At 45.9% G+C, this 22,743-nt stretch overlaps 1 protein-coding gene across 5 annotated transcripts in view; it reads left to right on the forward strand.

Moving 5' to 3' along the window:
- LOC124348833 (calmodulin-binding transcription activator 2-like) overlaps window positions 1-22,743 on the forward strand; it is a 29,624-nt gene that overhangs the window by 1,735 nt on the left and 5,146 nt on the right. For 2 of the 5 annotated variants that reach the window (XM_046799142.1, XM_046799143.1), the window contains exons 2-21: window positions 1,059-1,311; window positions 6,089-6,198; window positions 6,987-7,054; window positions 7,159-7,294; window positions 13,779-13,850; window positions 13,973-14,114; window positions 14,242-14,288; window positions 15,115-15,504; window positions 15,614-16,146; window positions 16,232-16,718; window positions 16,802-16,934; window positions 17,004-17,236; window positions 17,327-18,063; window positions 18,123-18,262; window positions 19,079-19,261; window positions 20,024-20,193; window positions 20,282-20,457; window positions 20,532-20,664; window positions 21,069-21,263; window positions 22,009-22,277. In XM_046799142.1, the coding sequence (XP_046655098.1) occupies window positions 1,134-1,311; window positions 6,089-6,198; window positions 6,987-7,054; window positions 7,159-7,294; window positions 13,779-13,850; window positions 13,973-14,114; window positions 14,242-14,288; window positions 15,115-15,504; window positions 15,614-16,146; window positions 16,232-16,718; window positions 16,802-16,934; window positions 17,004-17,236; window positions 17,327-18,063; window positions 18,123-18,262; window positions 19,079-19,261; window positions 20,024-20,193; window positions 20,282-20,457; window positions 20,532-20,664; window positions 21,069-21,263; window positions 22,009-22,277 (4,532 nt within the window). In that variant the 5' untranslated portion in view covers window positions 1,059-1,133. Of the gene's footprint in view, window positions 1-1,058; window positions 1,312-3,932; window positions 4,438-6,088; window positions 6,199-6,986; window positions 7,055-7,158; window positions 7,295-13,778; window positions 13,851-13,972; window positions 14,115-14,241; window positions 14,289-15,114; window positions 15,505-15,613; window positions 16,147-16,231; window positions 16,719-16,801; window positions 16,935-17,003; window positions 17,237-17,326; window positions 18,064-18,122; window positions 18,263-19,078; window positions 19,262-20,023; window positions 20,194-20,281; window positions 20,458-20,531; window positions 20,665-21,068; window positions 21,264-22,008; window positions 22,278-22,743 lie in introns of those variants that run through there. The other 3 variants (XM_046799144.1, XM_046799146.1, XM_046799145.1) reach the window with 3 other exon arrangements.

Consider the following 22,743-nt stretch of genomic DNA (forward strand, 5'->3'; position numbering starts at 1 on the left):
TTTTATTATTTGGCCCAACCATCTTTTATGGACAAGTAGCTTAAGCTTGATGCTCTGGCACTCTGCCTCTATATCACACACACACAACCTCGTATGTATCAATCTATTTTCGAATCGCGTGTGTGTCTGTCTGCTCTCTCTCTCTTTCCCTTTTTTTCTTTATTTCTCCTTTCGGTACTTTTTTACACACACAAACGGACCGGCCACTGCTCTCAGGATCCACTTTCTATTTTTTTTTTCTTTCAGCTATTTGGTATCAGGACTGGGCATCATCAACAACGACTGCCGGGCAGAAAAGATATAGGAGGCAACTGCTAAAAAAGACAATAGGATCACTTTTTTTTTCTTTACCCCGACCTTGTTGTCCGTCCTGCCAGGTTCACTTCTCTCTATAAGGGAAAAAAGTTTCGCCAACGAGTTCCTCGATTCGTTTTTGTTGCTGCTCCTGTTCCGTTCCGTAAGGAAGTTGGAGAAGGCCAAAAAGAGAGAGAGAGAACAAGTGTGTGTGTGTTAACGCGATTGATTCCTCTATAGAGTGTGTGTGTGTGTGTCTATCTATCTCGTCTACTGCTACTACTAAACATTGGCCTCTCTGTATATATTCCGGTCGATGGAAGTGTAGGGTTTCTTAGCCCATCAAATTGATTGAAACGAAGGGCAAGAAAAAGAAATAAGAAAGAAAAAAAGGAAACGTTCGTGCCCAAGAAGAGAGAACTAACTGACTTGAGCCCCCCAGAGCAGAAAAATCGAAGTCAAGAGATCACGCTCCTTTCGTGTGTGTCAGTGTGTCTGCTTGTGTGGAAGCCTTCTTTTTCTCTTTATTATATTTTTGGCTACTGTAGTTTGATGGCCGCACAACTGTCATTCCCCCCCCCCCAACTCTACCAAAATGGGGTGGAAGAGGGGGGTTTATTTTATTATTATTATTTCCCCACTTTTTTTTTTTTTTTTTCAAAAAAGAAGAAAAAGAAGAGGGGAATGTTGTTGGCAGCCATTTCTTATCGATTCATATTGTAGTAGGTTGTATTCATGTTGTTGATGTCTGACATTGTTTCCAGACTAGATGGAGCGTCGCTGGAAGAAGATGGCGTGATACACAACTAAGAAGAAGTTATACTGTATCGTTGCGAAACATGAATCTAATCCAGCAGCAGCAGCAGGGTAGCACCAGCAGCACTAGCAGCACTGGAGGAGAGCATCAAGGAGCCATTGAGAACAAGATGGTCGAGAGTCAGCCCTCCTGTTCCCGGCAATCCTCGCAGGACGATGCCGACTCTTCTTGCGCAGTTGGCGTCAAGCAGTCACCATCAGGTTTGTCATATTCCTCCAAGAGTTAGTTGATCCTTGTAGAGTTGGGGTAACAGGATTGCTTATATGGAAATGTGGTTGGTCCCACCCCGCACCCAGTGTCCTTCCACATTGTTGTGTCTATGTGTGTGGTTACTCAATTGGGACCAAAGGAGAATGAGTTAAAAGGGCAGACGGGAGAAAGACGACAGGGCCCCGGGATTTTGATTGGTGAGGCGGCCGTCATAAATCTCACGTCACGAAACGGGCGGCCGTCTCTCTAGCCCACTACTATACCCCCTTCCCGATTACCATACAAGCAATGTTTGCGTGTCGGCTTCCATCAGCGTTCCATTCTCTCTCCGCTGTCTCCACTTCCAGGCCTCTCTCTCTCTTCATGGAAAATAAAATATCCAGCGCAAAAGAGAGAGAAAAAATAAAATAAAAAACGCTCTCCTTGGCGGAAAAGTTCGCTTTTCCCCCACTCCGCTCGTTGATTTATTCCGCGCACTGCCAGCGGAAGGCGGGCAGTTCAGCAGCCGAGCTCTATACTTAGCCCCCCTCCGCCACTTTTCCTTATTTCTCCTCTTTCGTCGCCATTTAATTACTCGCTGTGTTGTTGTTGTTGTTGTTGTGTCACACACAACAACCGGAGGAAGTCTGGGTGTCTCTATACTTTTTGATGATTTATTTATTTTGTGTGTGTTTGTTTGTTCGCTCTTTCGTGAAAGTCGAAAAACAAAACAAAAAAGGGGGGAAATATGTTTTTTTATAAATAAAAATTATATAAAAAAAGACTTTGATGTTTGATCCCCCAATTCTATAATGACCTAACGTCAACATATAAGCCCTCCTCTTCTCTCTTTGCCTGGGTTTCCCCCCTCTATCTCAGTCTGTCTGACACGACGTTGCTAATGATATCGATTCAAGTATGAGTGTGTCGTCATCCCTCTCTCCCTTTGTTAGTTTCGTTTTCTTGGACTCGTCTTGTTGATGGGAGAGAACTCGGTGGAGGCACGGGGTTTCTTCACACCCAAAGTCACGATTGCGACTAATTTGTTGACGCTCGAAGCTCCTCCACTTCCGAGCGTGGACAGTCTGGGCTCGCGCCATTGGAGACACACGCCGGTACAAATGGCAAGGGAAATCCGATTCTCTCCTATAAACTAACTAACACGGGCGGTGGTGGCTACTATCTAGGCTTTTCTTTTGTTGGTTCCCCATTTCCTTTCTTTCTTTATTCAATTCGTTTAATGAATAAATAAATAAGGATTCGGAGATTTGTTGTTACCCCCCTATGTTTGATCAATCGTCCCTTTTTCTTTTTCTTTTTATATTCAAATATGTTTCCCATTTCGGGACTGGGTGTGGTATATATGCTCTACTAAAAAGTGGATTTGCGTTTCTCTTCTTTTTCCCATTCCCGTTGGTTAAAAAAAGGAAAAGTTTCACTCACACATCAAGGAAAGGCAGGAGAGAGCCTTTTCGGGATTAGGTGGAAATGGTGGAACGGGCGGGTGGCGGCCGGGTAGGATTGAGGGGCAAAATTTCCATGCGTGCAATTTTCAACAATGTTGTAGTCTTGTGTGTGCTGTAGCAGCAGTACACTTGGACGTGGTATGTTGCTGCTTGTGTGTATGGTGGTGGGTGGGAGGGGGGCCTCTTTCTTTTTGGCTCCCAGTTTACTTTTGCTCCATTAAGCTGGAAACCCTTTCAAGTTTTGACTTGTGACGTCTAGTCCGTTATTCAGGCCCGTCTCTCATTTTTTCCTAGCTCTTCCTCGTCGGCCTTTCAGCTCTCTTCTCTCTCTTCCACATTCGAGGCGGATGAGATAGGATAGGAAAATCAAGTCATCCGTACGTAAGGCTCTTCATCATCACCCAGCGATGGTGGGGTGGTGCCGGGGTATAAGAAGAAGAAGAAGAAGAAAAAAGAAGGAAAAACTCACTGGCACTGAGAGACTTATGTATATTCGCTGTAAAATTTTGCAAATGGTAAAAACAGGAGAGAGAGAGTGGCAGGTTGAATGAAAGACAAACACCAAAGAAAAAAGGGAAATGTGGCTGATGGGATTTTCGCATCGTCAACGGCAATGAGTCTCGCCCGTTCGACTTGTGTAGTAACGGATTTCTCGACTTTTTAGCTCCTTGGAGGCTGTGAAAGGAGAAGAAGAAGCAAAGAGGATTTCAGGAGCCAGAAGAACAAAAGAAGAGTAACTAACTAACAAACTAACTAACCAGCGTGGCGGTTTTTGGGCGAGGCCAAACTTACGAAACAAACGCAATCGGATCACTTTTTTCCTTTTTTCCTAGTCGACATATAAGAGAGTCAATGGCTCCAGGCTCCTTAGTCTCATTTTAGGATTTCTTCTTTTTTCTTCTTCCATTTGATTCCCTGCCATCCATCTCTTCCTTCAAGGATCTCTCTATGATAGTCCTCCATGTCTAGTGTAGACGTGTATACATTTGGGAGCTAGGAGAGACTCCCACCCGCGCCGATCCGCGCATGGGCCCCTTTTTCTATTGCTCGGGCGCTCCCGGGGCGTGTGCATGTGTGTGTGTGTGTAAACGTGAAGGAGCCAGAGAGAGAGAGAGAGAGAGAGTGAGAGAAGGGGGGAGAACAAGTTAGGAAGGAACTGGGCACTGGATCGGGTACCGCCGACCGGTACGGTACGCGGCTTTTGCTTTTCCGCCTTGTGAATTGTTTTATTTTCTCCTTCCGGGGCGGCTCCTAATAAGAGTGAGAGATAGGAGCCAGCAGCTGTGTGTGTCGGTGTTGTGTGTGTTTGTCTGTGTGTGTGCGTGTGTGTGCGGTTATTATTACACAACAGCAAAATTAGATATTACACAACAATGCGTCTGCCGCACATGGCCGCCCGCTTTCATTTCGATTGAAATTCGCCAATTGGCCAGCGCCCGTGTATTCCGGTTGTTGTTGTTGTCGGCGCCGGGTTTGTGTGTGTCTTGTTGTCATATATCCGTGGGGGGCCAGGCCGACCAAAATTTCCCACAATTCCGCGCACTACGCAGCGTAGGCAGAGACAAGACAGCCGGATGAAGTTGTCAAACTTCAACCCGTTGCCGCGTTCGGCTGTCAACAAATCACCGGCCGCCGCCGCCACTGTCCAGAATCACAACAACAAATCGCGATGTAAGTTGTTGTTGCTGTCGTTGTTGTTGGTTGCCCCGTCGTCACACAGAGTCTTTGACAGTAGCGCCAAGGCCTTCCGCCTCGCAATTTCTTCGGCGCTCCCGTGTAGGCGCTGAGACTCCTGCTGCTGCTGCTGCTGCTGCTGCCAGGGGTGTTGTTGTTATTGTTAACCGGCTCACCGATCCCCTCCTCGTCTCACTCCTCCGCGCCAAATCACCGAGGAAACGAGCGACGCAAGTCCAAGTTGAAACTTTGGGGATTTCGAGATGTCAACTTTCTTTTTGCTCCGCCGTGCCAAGAAGAAGTTTCTTCCCTTCCAAATCTTTTTGATTCAATCCGAATAGTAGCTCGAGACTCTCGACGTCCTTATTCGATTTTTCCACCCACACCCACTGATGGTAGAAACAAGTTTCTAGTTATTATATATTTTCTAAGCCGAGTTTTGTGTGTCTCTAATTATAATTTCGTGGTTGGGGGTTCCTTGTCGTGCTCACACGAGTCCTAGATTACTAGTCGGGGCTGTAAAGGTACTTTTGTATATGTGTGTGTGTGTATGTTAGTTGTTGTTGTGGAGGAGGTGAAGCAAAGGTAGTATATACACAGATGTGTTTGTCGAGTAATATGCACACACAGACACAGACATATTATAACCTCGACGGTTACTGCTGGTTGGAAGGGGGGGGGGGGGGAGGAGGGGGGGAGTTTACTGTATGCTGGTGTACACTCCAACCATCCACACACAGTCTAGGGATGCCAGGGCTGCCTTTCCGGGCAGCGGCCCTGGATGAGTTGAGATGGTTGTATAAGAGGACCGTGCTTTCAAAGTGGAAGAAGGGCGGGCGTGCGCGTGCTGGAGAGGCAACCACCCCACCCCACCCCCAGACTCTTTCTCTCTCTTTCACTAGCGAATCAATAATAAACGAAAAGAAGAAAATCGGTTTTTTTTTTCTTTTTTTTTATTGTTAGAAAAAGAAGAAAAAATATGAAAGACACCCCACCCCCTCTTTGCACACGGTAAGGTCACTCAGCCGGAATCAAAAAAAAAAAAAAGAAAAAAAACATTGTTCCGGACTCACGCACCATTCGCATTGTGATCCGGATTTTCAATGTTGAAGAACTTGTTTCATATTTTTTCTTTTTTTTTTCTTTTCTTGATGATTATTTCTCTCGTTGTTGTTACATGTTTTTTGGTTAAGGAGGTTCCCAGGCTGTCGTCGTTTGGGGGTTTTGTCGTCTGTTCGATCTTGTCTTGAAAAATTCCACTCAAGTGTCTTTTTTCTTTTATTATAAGAAACGAAAAAAGGGCCAGCAAAGTTTTTTCTTTTTTCTCGATGGGGTCCTATTCTCTACTTTTCTTTTCTTGTTGTTTGGTTGTTGCTGCTGTTGTTGTTGTTCAACAACGCGTTCAATGGCAACTCTCGAATGTCAAACGCAACTGTCACGAAAACCTTTGGAGAGCTACCAAATTTTTTGGAGTTTGCACGAGCTGCTGGATGGTCTATAAAACAGCTCCGTCGTGAACGAGTTTCAAACGATTTCCGTTTTCTCGACTTTTTCTTTTTTTTTCTGGTTTTTGGCGATGATGATCAAATTCATTTGAATTCAAAAAAACTGATTTATAATATGAATATCTTGATTTCTTTTTCTCTAGTGAGCGATGACGGCGGGATGAATCCACCCATCAATCTTCCGGCCAGCCTGGAGAGTTTACCAAGGGCCGAACATTTCCCGACGCAGAGGCATCGATGGAACACCAATGAGGTCTTTCTATCTTTTTTGAAAAAAATAAAAACCTACAACTCTTCTAGTAGTAGTAGTAGTAGGAGACCAAATTTGCATTTTAATTCCCCGTTCAAAACTCTTTTGGGGAACTCTATCATAGTCGGTGGAGTTTTAATGACCTACTGAAGAGTCGACTAGTTACGTTGGAAAGTTCATACGCCAATATGGAGCCGAGCTTTTTGGCCCCGTCCAGGGTGAAAATCTGGTCAAGTGTCGGAATGACGGGGCGGTTGATGGGCCCATTGTTGTAATACACTCGGCAGGGAATGACTGGGCCCTGCCCAGGGACAGCCACACCCGGGTTGACTCCCCCTTTTTTGTGTCCGTTTTTCTCTATTTCTTCCGAGTGATTCTATCCTAGTCTCTCTCTATTCTATTCATTAGATTCTATTTCCCTTTTATGGGACTTGTATAGTCGAGTAGTGTGACCCATTCAACCTATAAACCCTCCTCCCCCATATACTATACCATTATACATGGCAGGGGGAGAGCACTTCCCCCCCCCCCTCCCCTTCGGGGTTGTCCATTCAAAACATCGGATTTCCCCCCCATGTCTATGAGACCCAGGGTCTAGTCATCCAATAGCGCGTTCGATATGTCGAGGGGGTGGCTGATGAGTGTCGACCGTGGGTCGGTCAGTTGGTCACATCAACTCAATTCTCCTTTTTTTCCTATTTTCTATTTTGTACACTATGTCACCCATTTTTGTTTTGATCGCTCCGCCTACTTCTCATCCTGCCGGAATTCAAAAAATGGCCAAAATGAAGGAAATTGCGGCCGTGTTGATCAACTTTGAACGACATCCCGAGTGGCTCTTCAAAGAAGTCAAAATCAGGTGAATTCTTTGTCAATTTTTCAAAAAAATCTGATTGTTTGATCAATAATTTTCAAACTGAGAATTTGTTGCCTTTTTTTTTTGTTTTGTTTTTATTTGGACAGACCCAAGAGTGGCTCCATGTTGTTATATTCGCGGAAGAAGGTGCGATACCGCCGCGACGGCTACTGCTGGAAGAAGCGCAAGGACGGCAAGACGACGCGAGAAGATCACATGAAACTCAAAGTGCAAGGAACAGAGGTGAGACACACATTTCCTATTTTTCTTTTTCTTCTTCTCGTGTTCCTTCGTCAAGGGGGGACGGAATCCGAAAAAATCGATAGACCAACCTTTGGTGAGTCGCTTCCTCCTCCCACACTTGAAAATTGCTCGTTGACTATTATTACGTCAACGAAACTGTTTTGTGTCCCTCGTCTTTTATTTGCGACACGTCGAGGCTGGGCGGGCGCTTCCCGATATGTATCAAACACCCTCAAAAAACTACAACGTGGAACAATCAAAGCGGGATTTTTTTTTTCTTTTTCTTCTTTTTGAAATAAGAAAAAATAAGAAATGCTCTCGCTCCTCACGTTGAGGAGCCGTACGAGCATTACAAGTATCTTGTGCGTGTTTGAATAGCCGTTTGATCCTATCTGGCGTCTTGGGGGAGGTCCCTATTTCTCTTTTTTGTTGTCCGCCCGTGTGTGTGTGTGTGTGAGTGTTTCATTCTTTTCCCTGGGCCACACACACAGACACAAAAGTTTCTGGTAGACAAAAAGAAAAGCCCCCAAAAATAACTTTTTTGTTTTGTTTTGTTTTACGCGACGAGGAAAAAGTGTCTATTGACCGAAAAAGGTGATAAGATTCCAGGCTCCCTGTATATAGGATCTGGACAACTAGTGAAGACTGTCTATATAGTAGTAGTACCACCACTAGTCGGTATTATACACAGACACATCTAATATCCCAAAAGACCCTACCAGGAGGAGGAGGGGGGGGGGGATGAAAAAGGAGAAAGTGAGTCGCTTGGGGACCCTGGGCCAGGAGTCAAAACAAAATAAAAAAAAATAAAAATAAAAGGGAATAAGGTCAAGAGTCGAAGAAGAAGGAGCCAGGAGAGAGAGAGAGAAGACTTTGTTCTGCTCGCTTAATATAGTAGGTACTAGTACTACTAGTACTACCTCTGTACACATACTATAGGGAGAGACGGTAGAACGGGGAGGCCAAAGGAGGAGGGTTAGGTTGTAATCAGCGGATCGATGATGTTGTAGTCGAGGGAATAAGGAGCGTGCGGAATATATATATATATCTTACAGAGTACTACTACTAGTACATGTAGACTCTGTTACGGCATTACAAGAAAAAGGGGGGAGGGGGAAAATGTAAGAGAGAGAGAAAGAGAAAATAAAAACAAACTCGCATCTTTAAAGATATGCCGAGCTCTTGACGTCTTTTCCGCCTGGCTCCTACTTCTCTCTATCCTGGGCGGGCTGCAGGCTGCTGCTGCTGCTGCTGCTCCTCAATTTCATCATTAAAATGCATGGCATCCCTGTTGGATCCTTGAGCCTCGATTCGAATATCTTTTGCCGGCGTCTACTCGGCGCGTTACGTCTAAAGCCTCCTGCTGCTCCTGTAAGGAGCGCGAGCTAGTCAATGTCTATCTAGGAGCATGTCCTTTTTCCCGAAAAGGGAAAAGTCGTTTTCCCCATAGGCATTCATATATTGACGATTCCTGTATTTTTTCTTTTTATTTTGGTACCTTTTTAACCTCGTGCACTATTGAGTCAGGAGGCCAAGGAGCCCCCGTGTCTTCTTCTTTATATTTCACCCGTTTTTTTCCTCCGCCGTGTGCAACCCGAAACACGACTCTCATATCACATTCCATAGCGCGCAGGCCGGCGGACCTTTTCCCTTTTCCTTGTCATCATCATCACTTATGCAACCCTTCTTCCTCTTTTAAGATTCCGGATCGAGATGCCGGTATAACGGATCAAAATCGGGAAAATCCCCGTACCTACCCTCCGTCCATCCGTCCCATTTTTGATTTTATCTTTTTTTTCTTTTTTGGACTTGCTGAGCTGCTGGTGATGATGAAGAGCTCGACACACACACGGGAAGGATAACATGTGCGTCGTAGTTTATGTAATAGTGCAGAGCTGCTCCCGAAATAATTATGGCATTCATCATCGTTGGCCCAGTATGGCACTAATGCCCACCCACTGCAACAAATCTGGACTTTTCTTCTTTCTTTCTTTCCCTTTTGCTTTTTTAATGGCTGGCGCAGGTCCCCCATCACGAATTAGCGTCGTTGCTCCGTCCCGTTCGTTTTCGCGATCCTTTTTATCTCATCACATCTGATTTGGTCCCCTCCCCCCCCCCCAAAAAAAAAGTCAAATTAAAACAAATCGCAATGACATTTGACTCGTGGAAATTGTTTCCATCGAATGAAAGTGGAAGTGAAAAGAGAAAAGGAATCAAACAGGATCGCGGGAGTCATTGAGTGGAGGGAGGTGCTTGTGCAAACAAAAAAAAAACATCCAGTGTGGTGGGGCAGAGAGAAAGTGGGGGGGGGGATCCCAGTTGCGAGACTATTTACTGCCTCGACGACTGGCGTTTCAATTTTATTATATTCAACGAGCTCTCCCGACACAACGAGACGACGACAACAACAACAACAACACGAAAACGTCGTCGGGATTTTCTCCGCTCGCCATTTATCCTTTCATGTGCGTCCTTTTCTATTCTTACACGGACAGACACAGGGCAGCAGCCCAGTCAGCCCAGGGTTGTTTTTTTTTTTGCACAAGGGGGAATCCTGCTGGGAAGACTAGGGAATCGTTTGAAATGATCAGAGACGGCCCTCGCCCGTCCGTCTTGCCATCCTCCAAACTCGGGTTTTTACGAGTTTGAGTTGAGTTTCGCCCGTCCTTAACGGACGTGCATTGAGGGAGTTAAGGACCACAGACGAGGTCGTCAGAGCGTTTCAAAGGAGATTTCGCAGAAGGAGTTGTCCTAACATGGCCCGTCGTCTCTCTCGGTCTCTTCTCCCCTTCCCAGCTGAGACGCGCATGCAAATAAAAATTGACAAAATTTGAAGAGGGGACCAAAATGGGAAAGACACGGGTACAACTTGACCTTTCCGCCAGTGAGAGTAAGAGAGAGAGAGAAGTGTGTTTGGATAGTGCGGAGGAGCGATCCTTATGCAAGTCTTTCCCAAGATATGGCATTTGAACAGAAAAGAAATGGCGGGCAATTCAATTGCCTTTAGTTGTCCTGTGTCTGTGTGAATCCCTCCTCATTTCTTTTCATCCGATTTTTCTTTTTTGTACTTTCTTCTTCCGGGGAAGGAAACAATAAAACAACAACAACAACAAAAGAAAGGAGAACTAAAACGAAAGTTTCTCAATCTTTTTATTTTTACTTCCTGTATTCAAGTTTATACTATTATAACTCAAAAAGAGATCCAACAAAATGGCGGATGATCAATTCCTCTTTTTTTTCTATTTTTATTTCAGCTCCCTTTTCTTTTTGGGGTTTGTGTCATTTTAAAATTTAACATTTCCCCCCAAAGCCCGGAAGAAAGAATTTGATTTGATTTCCTTCTTTATAAAATAAAAAAAAAAAAATCTGAAAGAAACTTTTTTTTATTTTTGTTAGTCAACTTTTTCCTACTACGGGTTGGATGTCGTTTGTTTGTCTTCCGCTACTGCTCACGATGCGTCTTCCTTTGGCTTATTACATGTAGATAATTTTGCCGGGGTCTTCTATAGGCCAATTTTGAAACGAGTAGCGTCTTATGTCTCTACACGTACGCTGGGCTGTGCTGTGTAGGCCTTGGTACATCTACATGATTATCGATTGAAAAATAAGGGAAGAAAAAGGGAAAAACTTTTTCGTGGGTCTTGTGTTTCTTTTTTCTCTTATTGTTCCCCTTTTAACTTTGTAGCTCCCGGCCTTTTCCCATTCCCTCCTCTTCTCCCGTTTAGAGTTTTCTTTTCTTCCTCACGTCCTGTGTGTGTGTGTGTGTATATAGCGGCGGCGGTACACACACACTCTGGTTTTTCCTTCCTCCTCCCACCCGTTCCGGGCGGATCAAACGTCCAACGATGGCCGAGTTTTACTCCTCTTCTTCTTTTGCCTGCCATCTTTTTGTTGTTAGATAGAAATCCCATCCCATCCCAACCCCCAATTCCCCCCCCCCCCCGCATAACATAGAAAGACACATAGACATTGTCGGAAACTGGATTTTATGGCCTTTTACACGCTTACAGCTCCGGGCAGCAGTAACGATCCTTTTGTTCTATTTTTTGTTTTTTGTTTTTTCCGGGTTTTGTTTCCTTTTTTTTCTCCCGCGTTCATCCAACCTCCTCCTTCCCCCTCTCTCACCAAAAAAAAAAGGGAAATAACTCCCGCAAACTTTGCAACAACACAAAGTCCATCCACCTCTCCTTCCTTGTTCCTGTAAGAAAAAATATCCGTGAATCCTGTATATGTGTGTGTGTGTGAGCGAAGCCTTAAAAGATCATCTCGCAGCCCCCTACCCCCCAATGCCCGGCGTTCCCGCCACCCACCGGCGCCACTACCACCCTCTTCTCTTTTAAATGTTGAGCTTTTTTGTGTCTATACCTTTTATCTTTTATCTTTTGGAAGGAAGTTGTTCCCGTCCGTTATTGATTGTCCCGAAAAGTTGAGGATTCCCCATTGCCCTTGCTCCTCCCGCGCGAACGATCCAAACTAGTTTGGATCGTTGTATAATATCAAAAGCGATTTTAAGTCTTGTGTGTGTGTCTGTGTTATGTCATGGAGAGATAGAAAGAAAGAAAAGATAAAAACGGTGGGGTTATTATTATGATTCGAGAATTCCACCTGGCCAGTCCTGGATTCGTGTAGAATAGACGACTATGTGTGTGTTTGTCTATCTAATCGGGGTCTGTTGATATGATTAGGATCGTCGCCAGGAACGATTTGGGTTTTCGGGTTGGGATTCGGAAATTTCTCTCTTTCTCTCTCTCTTTCGTCTACATCATACGGCGGGAGTTACACGCGAACAACGTATCATTGAATCAATGCCAATAACTGGCCAGCCAGCCAGCCTGCATGTGTGTGTGTGTGTGTACTTCCATCCAGACTATATCATATAAAAACCTCTTCCACATGTCCTGGATTTTTCCCTTTTTCCCTATTAGTTGCATTATTTCAGTTTTTTTCTTTCTAAACATTAAAGAGCCAATTCTTTTTTTGTTTCTCCTTTGGCAGACTGGGCGTTGAAAGAACCTTTTTTTATTATTCTCTCGACTTGTCTCCGAAGAAGAAAAGAGAGATCGAAAAATCGAGTGGATATAAAAGAAAATGAAAACAAATAGGATAGAATGCCATCCACGTTGTGTCGTAAGGGTCCAAAGTGAAAAGCCCAAACTCGTTGGGAGAGACTCTAATAAAAAAAGGGCGGAAGATTAAAAATAGATCGATTGGCTCGAGCTGGAAACGAGAGTTCTTCTTCTACTACACCAGATAGGACTCCCCCCTTTCCCAAACAAAAAAGTAGATAGACGAAAGTCAGTTAGCTCGTCTTTCTGCCACCTCTACCCTCTATAACCTTGTTAAATGGCTACTATCGCACTAGTGACAACTGGACGACGCCAACAAGGAGCCCAACAACAACGTGACACACGTCCCCCCCCCCCCCCCCAGCTCCCAGAGGTGTGCGACTTGACAAATATTTGGTTCCGAGAGGGAGTAGGAGGGGGATTGAATCTTCTGCTGCCCACCTCCCGGTCGTCGTCGTGACTGGCCTGTCCAATGATGAGAACAAAAGGGCAGAGCGCACTAGTAAAATAGTCTACACCACCGTAGTACAGTACGTATGTGTGTGTGTGTGTGTACAGTATATATACACACACACACACACCCGACGACGTTAACGACGTCTCTCAACTCTTGCCCAGCACACGAAAAATCCTCATTCTAATACACTCACACATACAACAAAAAGGCGCTGGAAATAGCGCTGGACCAGGGGAGTGTGTGTGTATAAGTGAGAGAGAGCCATCCCCGGATGGTGGACAAACATTTTTTCTTCCGCGTAAGCTGGCCCGTCCGACGCTTACGGCCGGGCAAAATAAAATTTAAAAAAAAAAAAAAAAAAAAATGTTTTGAAATTGTATTTGTTTTTGTCTCTCTCTGATGAATGGCGCCTCCCCTCCGGCTGTGTTACATAAAGAAGTATACTGTGTAGTTTTCACGGGAATTGTGTGTGCGCGCCGGACTCTTTTTTCGGCCGTCAGGAGAGAGAGAGAAAAATGTAAACAGCCGATGTTGTTGTTGTTGTTGTGCATGAAATGACAGCAGCGCGGAGGAGAGAAGAAAATAAAAAGTTGGCGTCTTTCAATAAAAACATTTGGGGGCCGACTCTTGTCTCTTTTGCCCATCCGTGAAAAGATTTCCTTCAATTTTCTAGAAAATTTCGTTTTGGATATTTGTTCATATCGAGAGCAGCAACAACAACAACAAAAGGGGAGAAAGAAGAAGAAAAAATTCAAGAGAGACTCGGGTGATATTACAATGTCACACAAATGTCACGGTCCAGTTTTTAAAAAAAAATCCTTGACGTCGTGACGTTCGTTGGACATTTTTGTCCTTTCCCCTTGACACATTTTTGGGATTTTTGTTTGTTTCCATTTGAAATTTTTCAATTCACTTGGTTCTCATGCGTCTCTTTTGTCTTTTGATTGTTTTGTCGTTTCAGTGCATCTACGGCTGTTACGTCCACTCGGCCATCTTGCCCACCTTCCATCGGAGATGCTACTGGCTCCTGCAGGTACGTGTCGAAAGAAAAGAAGAAGCCAAGAAGGATTTCTTTCCGAAATGGAATTTTTTGTTTTGTCAATTGTCTCTTGGGAGTAATGAATTCTTGTCTTTGTTTGTCTTTCGCTTTGACAGAATCCCGACATTGTGCTGGTCCACTATCTCAACGTTCCCTACCCGGACGACGCCAAGCTCCTGGTGGTGGCCAGCGTCTCGCTCTGGGCCGAGCGCAAGGAATGGAGCAAAGACGAGCTCATCTCCCAGCTGAGACCCATGTGTAAGAAGCTGAAGAAGAATCCTTCCGGCCTTTTTATTTTTACATAAGAAATGAGATGGATCGTTTTTTTTTTCATTCTTTTCCACTTTTGATTTCTAATCTCTTTCAAATATTTTTTTCATTTCAGTTTTGAGCCAGGACGAGCCCAATCTGAACAACGAACTGGAAGTTTCTGTAAGTTATTTTTCTTTTGGCTGTTGTTGTCGTTGTTGTTCTCCTTTTTGATGGCTGGCCGAACACAAAACTCAGTTTACCCCCTGGGCTCGACTTTTGGGGCTCCTTGTGATGGATCAGCTTGTCTCTTCAATTCTCCCAGTTGCTCTTTCACCCCTATCCTTTTCATTCTGGTTTCTCGAGCCGCTGAATGACGGCGGCGCTAAAGGGTGGGGTCCATTTCCCGTGCACTTTCCCTTCGGACGGGATGGATGAGGGAAGGGGGTGGGGGTTGAGGGGGGGGGGGGAGAAGATGAGGTCTTAAGTGCATTCTTATAGATCCTTCCAAATCCCGAGACGTGCCTTGGATCGGCGCCCGTTTATCTTCCTTCTCTCCATCCCTTCTCGTTTTTATTTTAGACTTTTTTTTTTCACGGTCCTTCACTTCCTCCCTTTGCTCATTCACGCACGCTCCGTATCACATCTAGCCCGTTTCTTGATTCTCATCTCGTTCATGGGGGGGGGGGGAGGGGCAGATGAGGCAAAGGGCAAAAGTGGAGGAGTGATTTCCGCTAGCTGAGATGACGTCATCATCTTTTTTTTGTTTCCAGTCGGTTGAATTCCCTTCGTCTCCCAGGGTTGTGCAACAATAACGACAATCCGCCAATATCCAGCACCTCCCCCGTCTTTTCTTTCAACATTTTATAAATGTGTCGTCTGCTTAATGAAATGATGGATTATTATTGCGTGTTGTCTAGGTCGGATCCATCCATCCGCATTTTCTTCCGTATTCACTTTGATCCTGATAAGAATGATTTTTTCATGATATTTTTTGTTTTGCTCCTAGACGGCCGAGACGGTGGAGGCCATCGTCAGTCAGCTGATGGAGAAGCAGAGGCTGGCCAGATCGGGCGGTACGATCGGTGCCGTTCCAGTGGCTGTCAACGGACACGTGTCGAATTTACCTCAGCGTCAGCCTCAGCCACTTCAGACGGGTGTAGGAGGGCGGGGTAGTAACAACCGATCATCCAACGGCGCCATGGAGCCCCAGGTCCAGGTCCAGGTCCACCACAATCACAAAGTGGGCGCGGATGCATCGAGTCACAACGATTTGGCGGCCGGCCACAGCCTTCCACATTCCCTTCGGCGGCTCTCTAATGGCGGGGGAGGCAGCTCCTTTATCCGCCTGGAACCGCGACCCGCTCCGTCACATTCCAACAACATCCAGCAGCGTCAGGTGCCGATCAAAAAACCAAAACAAATAAAAAATTTGTCGTTGACACCACCGGAAGCGAATTTTATTTTGTTTTAATTCCGTTGGAAAATATTTCGCGTATCTTGTGTAGGCAACGCCGACTGACAGCGCCGTGGGGCGGGCGGCTCCTAGGGCGGAAGCGACTGGATTCGGTCTGGGAAGAGGCGGATCACCGCCCACGTCGCAGATCTCTTCGTCGTCGTCCTTGTCTTCCTCTTCCGCTCCGTCTTTCCACACCGAGCAGATCCATCATCACTCTGAGCCGGTGCCGTGCCAGCAACAGCAGCAGCAAGATCATCAGCAGGATCATCAGCTCCAGCAGCAGCAGCAGCAGCAGCAAATGATCAGCGCCAAACAGGAATCGCTCGATTCCAACTATTATTACTCTTCTAATAATTGCAACAACCCTGGGCAACAACAACAGCAGCAGCAGCAGCAACAGCCGACCCCGCATCCGCCACCTACGCCTGCCGCTCCGGCTGTAATCAACTCGACGCCAATGAATTTCATGGATCACGGAAGCGGCGGCGATCAAGGCAACACGTTCCCATCCTTCTACTCGCTCATCAACGCTAATAACGCCTCTAGGCGGGCCGACGAAATGCTTTCCGGCCACGGATACAGGTCCTGGCTCCTTATTAATTGCATTACGCCACCGCCACACGATGGATGACTTATGCTGTTTGTTTTTTTCTTTTCCGCTCAGCAGGTTGCCGATGGATTGTCTGTTCAATGAGACGCTGGATCTTTCGCAGGACGACATCCAGCGGACGCTGTCGGCCAACCTGAGCCACGAGACGGCGTTCCATTGCAGCGGAGGTGGCGGCAGCGGAAGCAACGACGGTGGAGCCTCGTGTAGTGACGGCGGACTGGGCAGATCGATCCGGTCCGTCGAAACGACGGCCGAGGATGACCTGCTGGTCAATCTGGACGCCTTTGATATGTTGACGGAGTTCTCAGACTTGGATTGCCATGACACTATCGACTCTCTCATCTCCATCCAAGCCGACGGAGCCGGCGGAGGAGGCGGAACATCTGGATCGCCGTCTGACGGCTCGGATGGAAAAGACCTTAATGGAATCCACGCAAGGATCCATCAGCTCAAAGACATGCCCTCACCCTCGACCCTATCGGCGACAGGCGATCCTTTACTGACATCCATTACCGATTTCTCACCGGAATGGGCACCCACCGAGGTCCGTTATGTTCCCACCGGATTCACTTTGCTCCAATCATTTCAAACGCGATTGATTCATTTTCTTTTCTTTTTTCGTATTAGGGCGGTGCCAAACTCCTCATTACAGGATCGTTTTGTTCACCAACGCTCAGTGGCTCCTACAGCGTTTTGTTTGATGGAATTGCAGTCCCAGCTGTTTGGGTCCAGTTGGGAGTTTTGCGATGCTTCTGCCCTCGTTAGTGGAATCGATTCATTTTTATTTGCCGTCATCCAACATCTAATGAATTTGTCTGACCCCATCCAGCTCACAGTCCTGGAAGAGTACAACTACAGGTCGTCCGTCAAGGATTGTCCATCACCCAGCCGGCCATTTTTGAATACCGGCAAGTGTCAGCCGCGTCCAATACTTGCCAAGAAGGATCGTCAACTGCCCAGTGGACGAATTCCCTGCTGTCGTTGTTGGTGGGCCGGCTGGAGTCGCTAGGGACGCATTTGAACGTTCAAGGATGCGGCATCGAGCAGCTGTTCAGCAGTTTGGTAATTTAATTTCCCCCTCCGTCTCTCGCTCACGGTCACGGCCCGAAAGCACAACTTTTCAATCATTTCGTTTGACGGGGCACAAAACAGAGGGCCTATCTGGAAAGTGGCGAGGTGGAATTGCAAAGCGCCGAGGAGCAGCTGGTGTCCATCTGCCGTCAGCTGGTGACGAAACGTTGGCGACCCGGTCCGCATCAGCAGTCGGCAGCCGACGATCCTTCGTCCAATACCAACGGGACACAGCAGCAGCAGCAGCAGCAGCAGATGAACCTACTCCATCTGGCGGCCGCTTTGGGCTTATTGCGAGTCCTGTGCACCTTGCTCAACTGGCGACTGGAGAATTCGTCGCCAGCCCTGGAACGCGAGATGAGTCCGCTGGCCAGCGACCAGCAGGGCTACACTCCGCTCATGTGGGCCTGCTCCCAGGGTCACCGTGACGTGGTTGCCCTCCTGGCCCAGTGGGATCCATCGGCTCTCAACGTTCACGATCGGTCGGGCAAGTCCGCCTGGGATGTGGCCCGCCAAAGGGGTCACCATTCGCTGGCGGAAGAACTGGAAACGCGAAGGATCTTGTCAGTCAGGCGTTCAACGGTGGAGCCACAGCAGCCGCTGCCTCTGCCTCCGCCTCAACTGGCCCAGCTCAACAAACCTAGTCCCAGTAAACCGGCCGAATCGGTCGCCGCCCGCCAGATGTTGTTGGCCAAACGATCCTCTGTCGACTCGGTGCCCAATAACAACAACAACAACAACAACAACGAGCCACTAGGCCACAACCATCAAGGCTATTGGCGAAGGCCCAACGCGGCCAAAGCTCACAAACTTTCCAGGTAATATCCATCCCAGTTTTGATAAAACCCCATGAAATCTTGTACATTTACATTTGTAGGGACGACCGCAGTTATTCGCTTCCGCTGGGTGGGGCCGGCCAGGCTTATTCTAGCGGCCGCAACAGCACCGGGAGCAACATATCGGGTCTTGCTCACGATCCTTCGCCTTCACCCCACACGATGGATTCGTCCAATCCATGTGAGTGTTTGCATTTCTTTTTATTTGTTATATTTCCGCCTTTTTCATTCGATTTGTCATCACATTTCTTTCATTGTCTTTTTCATCGCTACATTTTTTTCCATCAAAATTCCTATTTACAATTCTTTGTATTTTCTCTGTATTTATCTTTTATCTTCTGTCGATATTATATATTTGGTTATTCCTTTTTATTTGGGTCGGGGAGGTTTGTGGGGGCGGCGGCGGCGGGTGGGATGAGAGGTTAACTCGGTTTTGACCCACCCATGATTCAATTCCAATTCACTTTTTTTTTACTTTTCAAGCATCGTGCTTGTGCTCTCCCATCTGGTTTGACTCCACTTCCTTCCTTCTCCTGACAATTGATCTTGAATCAAAATTTGTTTTTCTACTTTTCTTTTTTCTCCTTTTTTGGATTTGAACTTTTTGAATTCCACTTGATAGGAAATCAAATCACACCACAACCACCACCACCACAAAACTAGCGTTAACTTTTTTTTCCGCTTGACTGCTAGTGTTTTATTCTCTCTCTCTCTACTCATTTTATTTGTTGTTTTTGGGTTGGATTTTCTCTTTCATCTTTTTGCCCATTTTCTTAACTATTTCAACATTTTCATCATATTCAAATACTTTTTTTTTTCTCTCTTGTGTTTGGATGATATCCGTCCGATCGTTCTGGTCGATTTGAACCAAATATCAAAACAACGACATTTTTGACGAAATTTCACGATGGTCCGGAATTGCGGCTCATGTGTGTGTGTGTGTGTGCGTGTACATACCGGGTTAAAAAAAAAAAAAAAAAATGTTGCGCGGGAGCAGCTTCTTTAAACGGCGGCTCATCGAGCTTCGATGGCGGGCTGGATGGCCTGGTCGGCCCGTGTTACAGCCCGTGTTACAGCGCCGACATCGAAGGCTTGGAGTCGGGAGACGATGGATTGCTCGTCGACAACTCGTCAACCTGCTCCTCATCAACCCAAGCTGCTCCCTGCTCCTCCGCCGCAGGTAAGCTGGATCGCTGGTCACTTGCCCTACATCCATCAAAAACCCTCCCAAACAAAACAAACGGAGAACATCCAAATCTCTTTGGGCTCTAGCTGGAAGAACCGACAAATGAACACCCAACCGGTCGGGGTCTGACATCAATTCTTGCCAATCCAGTTTTCATTTTTTTTTAGCTCTCATCCTTTATTTAGATTAGTTGTTTCGTGCTAGAAAAATCTTCAAGCTTGTGCCGCATGACATGGAATTGTGAATGTTGACACCGAGTTCATTTTTGACAGATTATCTTTTGTGTGTTTGTGTGTGTGTGTGTGTTTGTGTTTGTGGCGTGTTCGATAGATTAGCCATGCACGATTTGAATTTGTTTCCTTTCGTTTGGCTGCACGCAAACAATCGTATTGAACCTATCGGAAAAGAATTTTTTTTTTTTGTTGAGAGGAAATATGAATGAAGGAAAGAAAAGAAAAAAATAAGAGACTTTTATTTTAGATAATCAATGGCTTCTTTGATCGGCGCTTATTATTTTCAACGTGGCTACTATTCGTCCTCTGTTGTCATTTGTTTCATTTCATTTCTGGACGTTCGACGGTGGTCCACCTGTGTTGCCGTCAGTGAAAACTAACTGTTTTACATTTCTCATCGGTGGACGTGCCAAAATTTCCGTTTCATTTCGACTTCTGTGCGTCTTATTATTGTCTTTTTGATTTCTCTTTTGCCTTGATTGCGCCCACACCCGGTCGGTGATTGATTGGTGCCCGTCCTTAGGTGGTGGCGTCCGATCTGTCGGCGGCGGATCCGGCGGTGTGCGGCGGGAGAGCGTCAACTCAGTCGACCTCCATCAGCAGCACCTGTCGCCGTTGACGAGCATCGAGCAAAACACTCGGGTCCTGACGCTGGCTGAGCAAATCATCGCGGCCATTCCCGATCGCATCAAAGTGCGTCGCCCATCAAAACGCCAATCTTCAATCCCCTCGGCGGAATTGATTTTATTTTATTTGTGTGTCTCTCTGCTCGTACTAACAGAACGAAACGGAAGAGATGGTGGTCGGCTGGAGCCCCTGCATGGAATTGGAGATCAGCAGCGTCGTCAGCGAAGTGCAGAGTATTGAAGGATCCATTGACTTGGCCATCGTTGCCGACGCCCCGCCATCTCTGGACGGCAACGACTTGACGTTTGAATTCAGTGATCAACAGTACAGGTACAAAAAACATTTGCCTTTGCGGATGCGGATGCGTCGATATTAACCGGCTGACATGTCAAATGGATCATCAGGTATTGCGAAACGGCGACGCCCAGCTCAAGTTTGTCTCCAGCGTCGTCCAGCTGCCTCCAATCACCGTGTTCCTTCTCGGTCAATTCACCTTCACCGCCGCCCACCACGGCCGATTTCAGTGAATTCCTTCAGGTGACTTTCACTTAAACTAGACAGTCGCCACATGAAAAAAGAAAAATCATACCCCATTTTTTATTCCGCAATTTTTCACACACGTTTTTTCAAATTTTTTTACTTGGCTTGAATTTTTTCGGCTCATCTTTTCATTTTCAATTTTTGAATGATATAAACGCATGGCGCCCTCGAATAAAAAAAAAACAAATAAAACAAAAACAAAAGAGAAAGAAACAATTACAGGACAGAGAGAAAAGATCGCGTAATTGTTGATTGTCGTTTGTTGTTGTTTGTTGTCATGAATATTTCTAGTTCATATCCCCACCCCAGTCCTCCGCCGTAGTTTGACGATTCGGTATGATTTTGTGTTTGTTTTTTTGTGTTTTGTTTTTTCTTGGTGACTTCATCAACGACTTCTTCAGGCTTCTGCCAGTTTATTTGTTCGCGATTTTTCTAACTTGACGCTGTCGGATCACGAACAACGCGAACTCTACGAGGCGGCCAAAACCATCCAAAAGGCCTATCGATCCTACGTAGGACGCAAGAGGGCCGAGGAGCAGGAGAAGGAACGGGCTGCCGCCGTGATTATTCAAAACTATTACCGGCGTTACAAACAGGTTTTGAAACGACACATACACAAACAAAACAAAAACAAAACAAAAAAAAATAACGAAGAACAAACGAATCAAAAAAAGGAAATTTCTTCCAACTTTTTTTCTAAAATTTCCATTTTTATATTCAAAATTTTTTATGCATTTTTGGCTTGGACACTTTTCTTCATCCATTTTATTATTCATTCCATTATATTCTCATTACTCATCATCCAATCATTCCTTTTTATCCTTGATTGTGTGAAAAGAGAAAGAGTTGAACATTTTCTATTTTCATATTTCATCAATCTCTTTACAGCCAAAATGATTGAAGCGAATGTGATTTTTCTTAAATTTTTTTAACACCTGTTTGTCTACGTTTGCACCCTCGACTCTAGATTGGGATCGCAATTTACCAAGAAATTCTCAAAATTTTATTCCAAAACCCCTTTCAGTAACAAAGAAATAATTCAGTCTCATCTTTTCCCATATAGTTTTTAGTAGTCACTCACAATGTTCTACCGTATAATCTAGTTATTTAGAGAGAGAGATTAACTTAGAAGGCAAATCTCATTTGCATAAAATAGTAATTAGTCCAAAAATCCGGAAAATGGTCCACTCGCAGTCCAGTAATGTTCTCGGAAAATTCAACTTTAGTCTTTCAACTTTCTTTGTTCGTTTTTCTTTTTTAAATTTGTTGTTTTTTTTTGTTTTTTTTTTCTTCAATGGCGAATGAGTTTCCAAAACGTTTCCGATTTCTCCTCCTTTTCAGTACGTCTACCTGAAGCAGATGACCAAAGCGGCCGTCGTGATCCAGAACCAGTTCCGCTCCTACTACGAGCACAAGCGTTTCAAGAAGAACATGGAGTCGCCGTCGACGTCGTCTGCCGCCAATTCCGCCAGTTGCAACGGCGGTGGAGTGGGAATTTCATCGTCGGCAGCCGCCGTGGCCGCCGCTTACCGCAACTACCGCGAGTCGTCCCTGTCGGCCAGCTCGGCCCGCCAGAGCCGCGAAGGCACACCCACCTCATCGGCCCTCAAGTAACGCGCGTAAACCAAACCAAACCAAACGAACAAAAAAAGTAGCTAAGATAGAAATTGGGCCTATCTCTCTCATCTTTCCAAATCTGATGGTAGGAGGCACAAAGCTCCCAGGCTCCTTTCATTTCATTACTACACCACCCCACTGTATATTATCCAGATGGGTGGATTGGGGATGATGTTGTAAGTAGTTTTTATTTGGGTTGTCTGATCCGCGATTCCTGGCCTTGCATCAGGATGGAGAAGATCTTTCACGCTCGACAGGTTCTTCCGCCCAGGCTACCAGGCTACCAGCCTCTTTTAGAGCCTAGCTTTGAAGCTCCTTTTTTTAAGAGATTCTCACAGGGAGTCAAGTTTTCTATTTTCTTTCGCCTCAGGCTGGGCCCATCTTCGATTCGTTTTGGTGTGTCTGTCTGTGCACCACCGACCGCGGCCGCACGCTTCTCTGCTCTTTCACTGCTCGTTG

Source organism: Daphnia pulicaria, chromosome 7 (genome assembly GCF_021234035.1).
Source record: "Daphnia pulicaria isolate SC F1-1A chromosome 7, SC_F0-13Bv2, whole genome shotgun sequence".
NCBI classification, from domain to species: Eukaryota; Metazoa; Arthropoda; class Branchiopoda; order Diplostraca; family Daphniidae; genus Daphnia; species Daphnia pulicaria.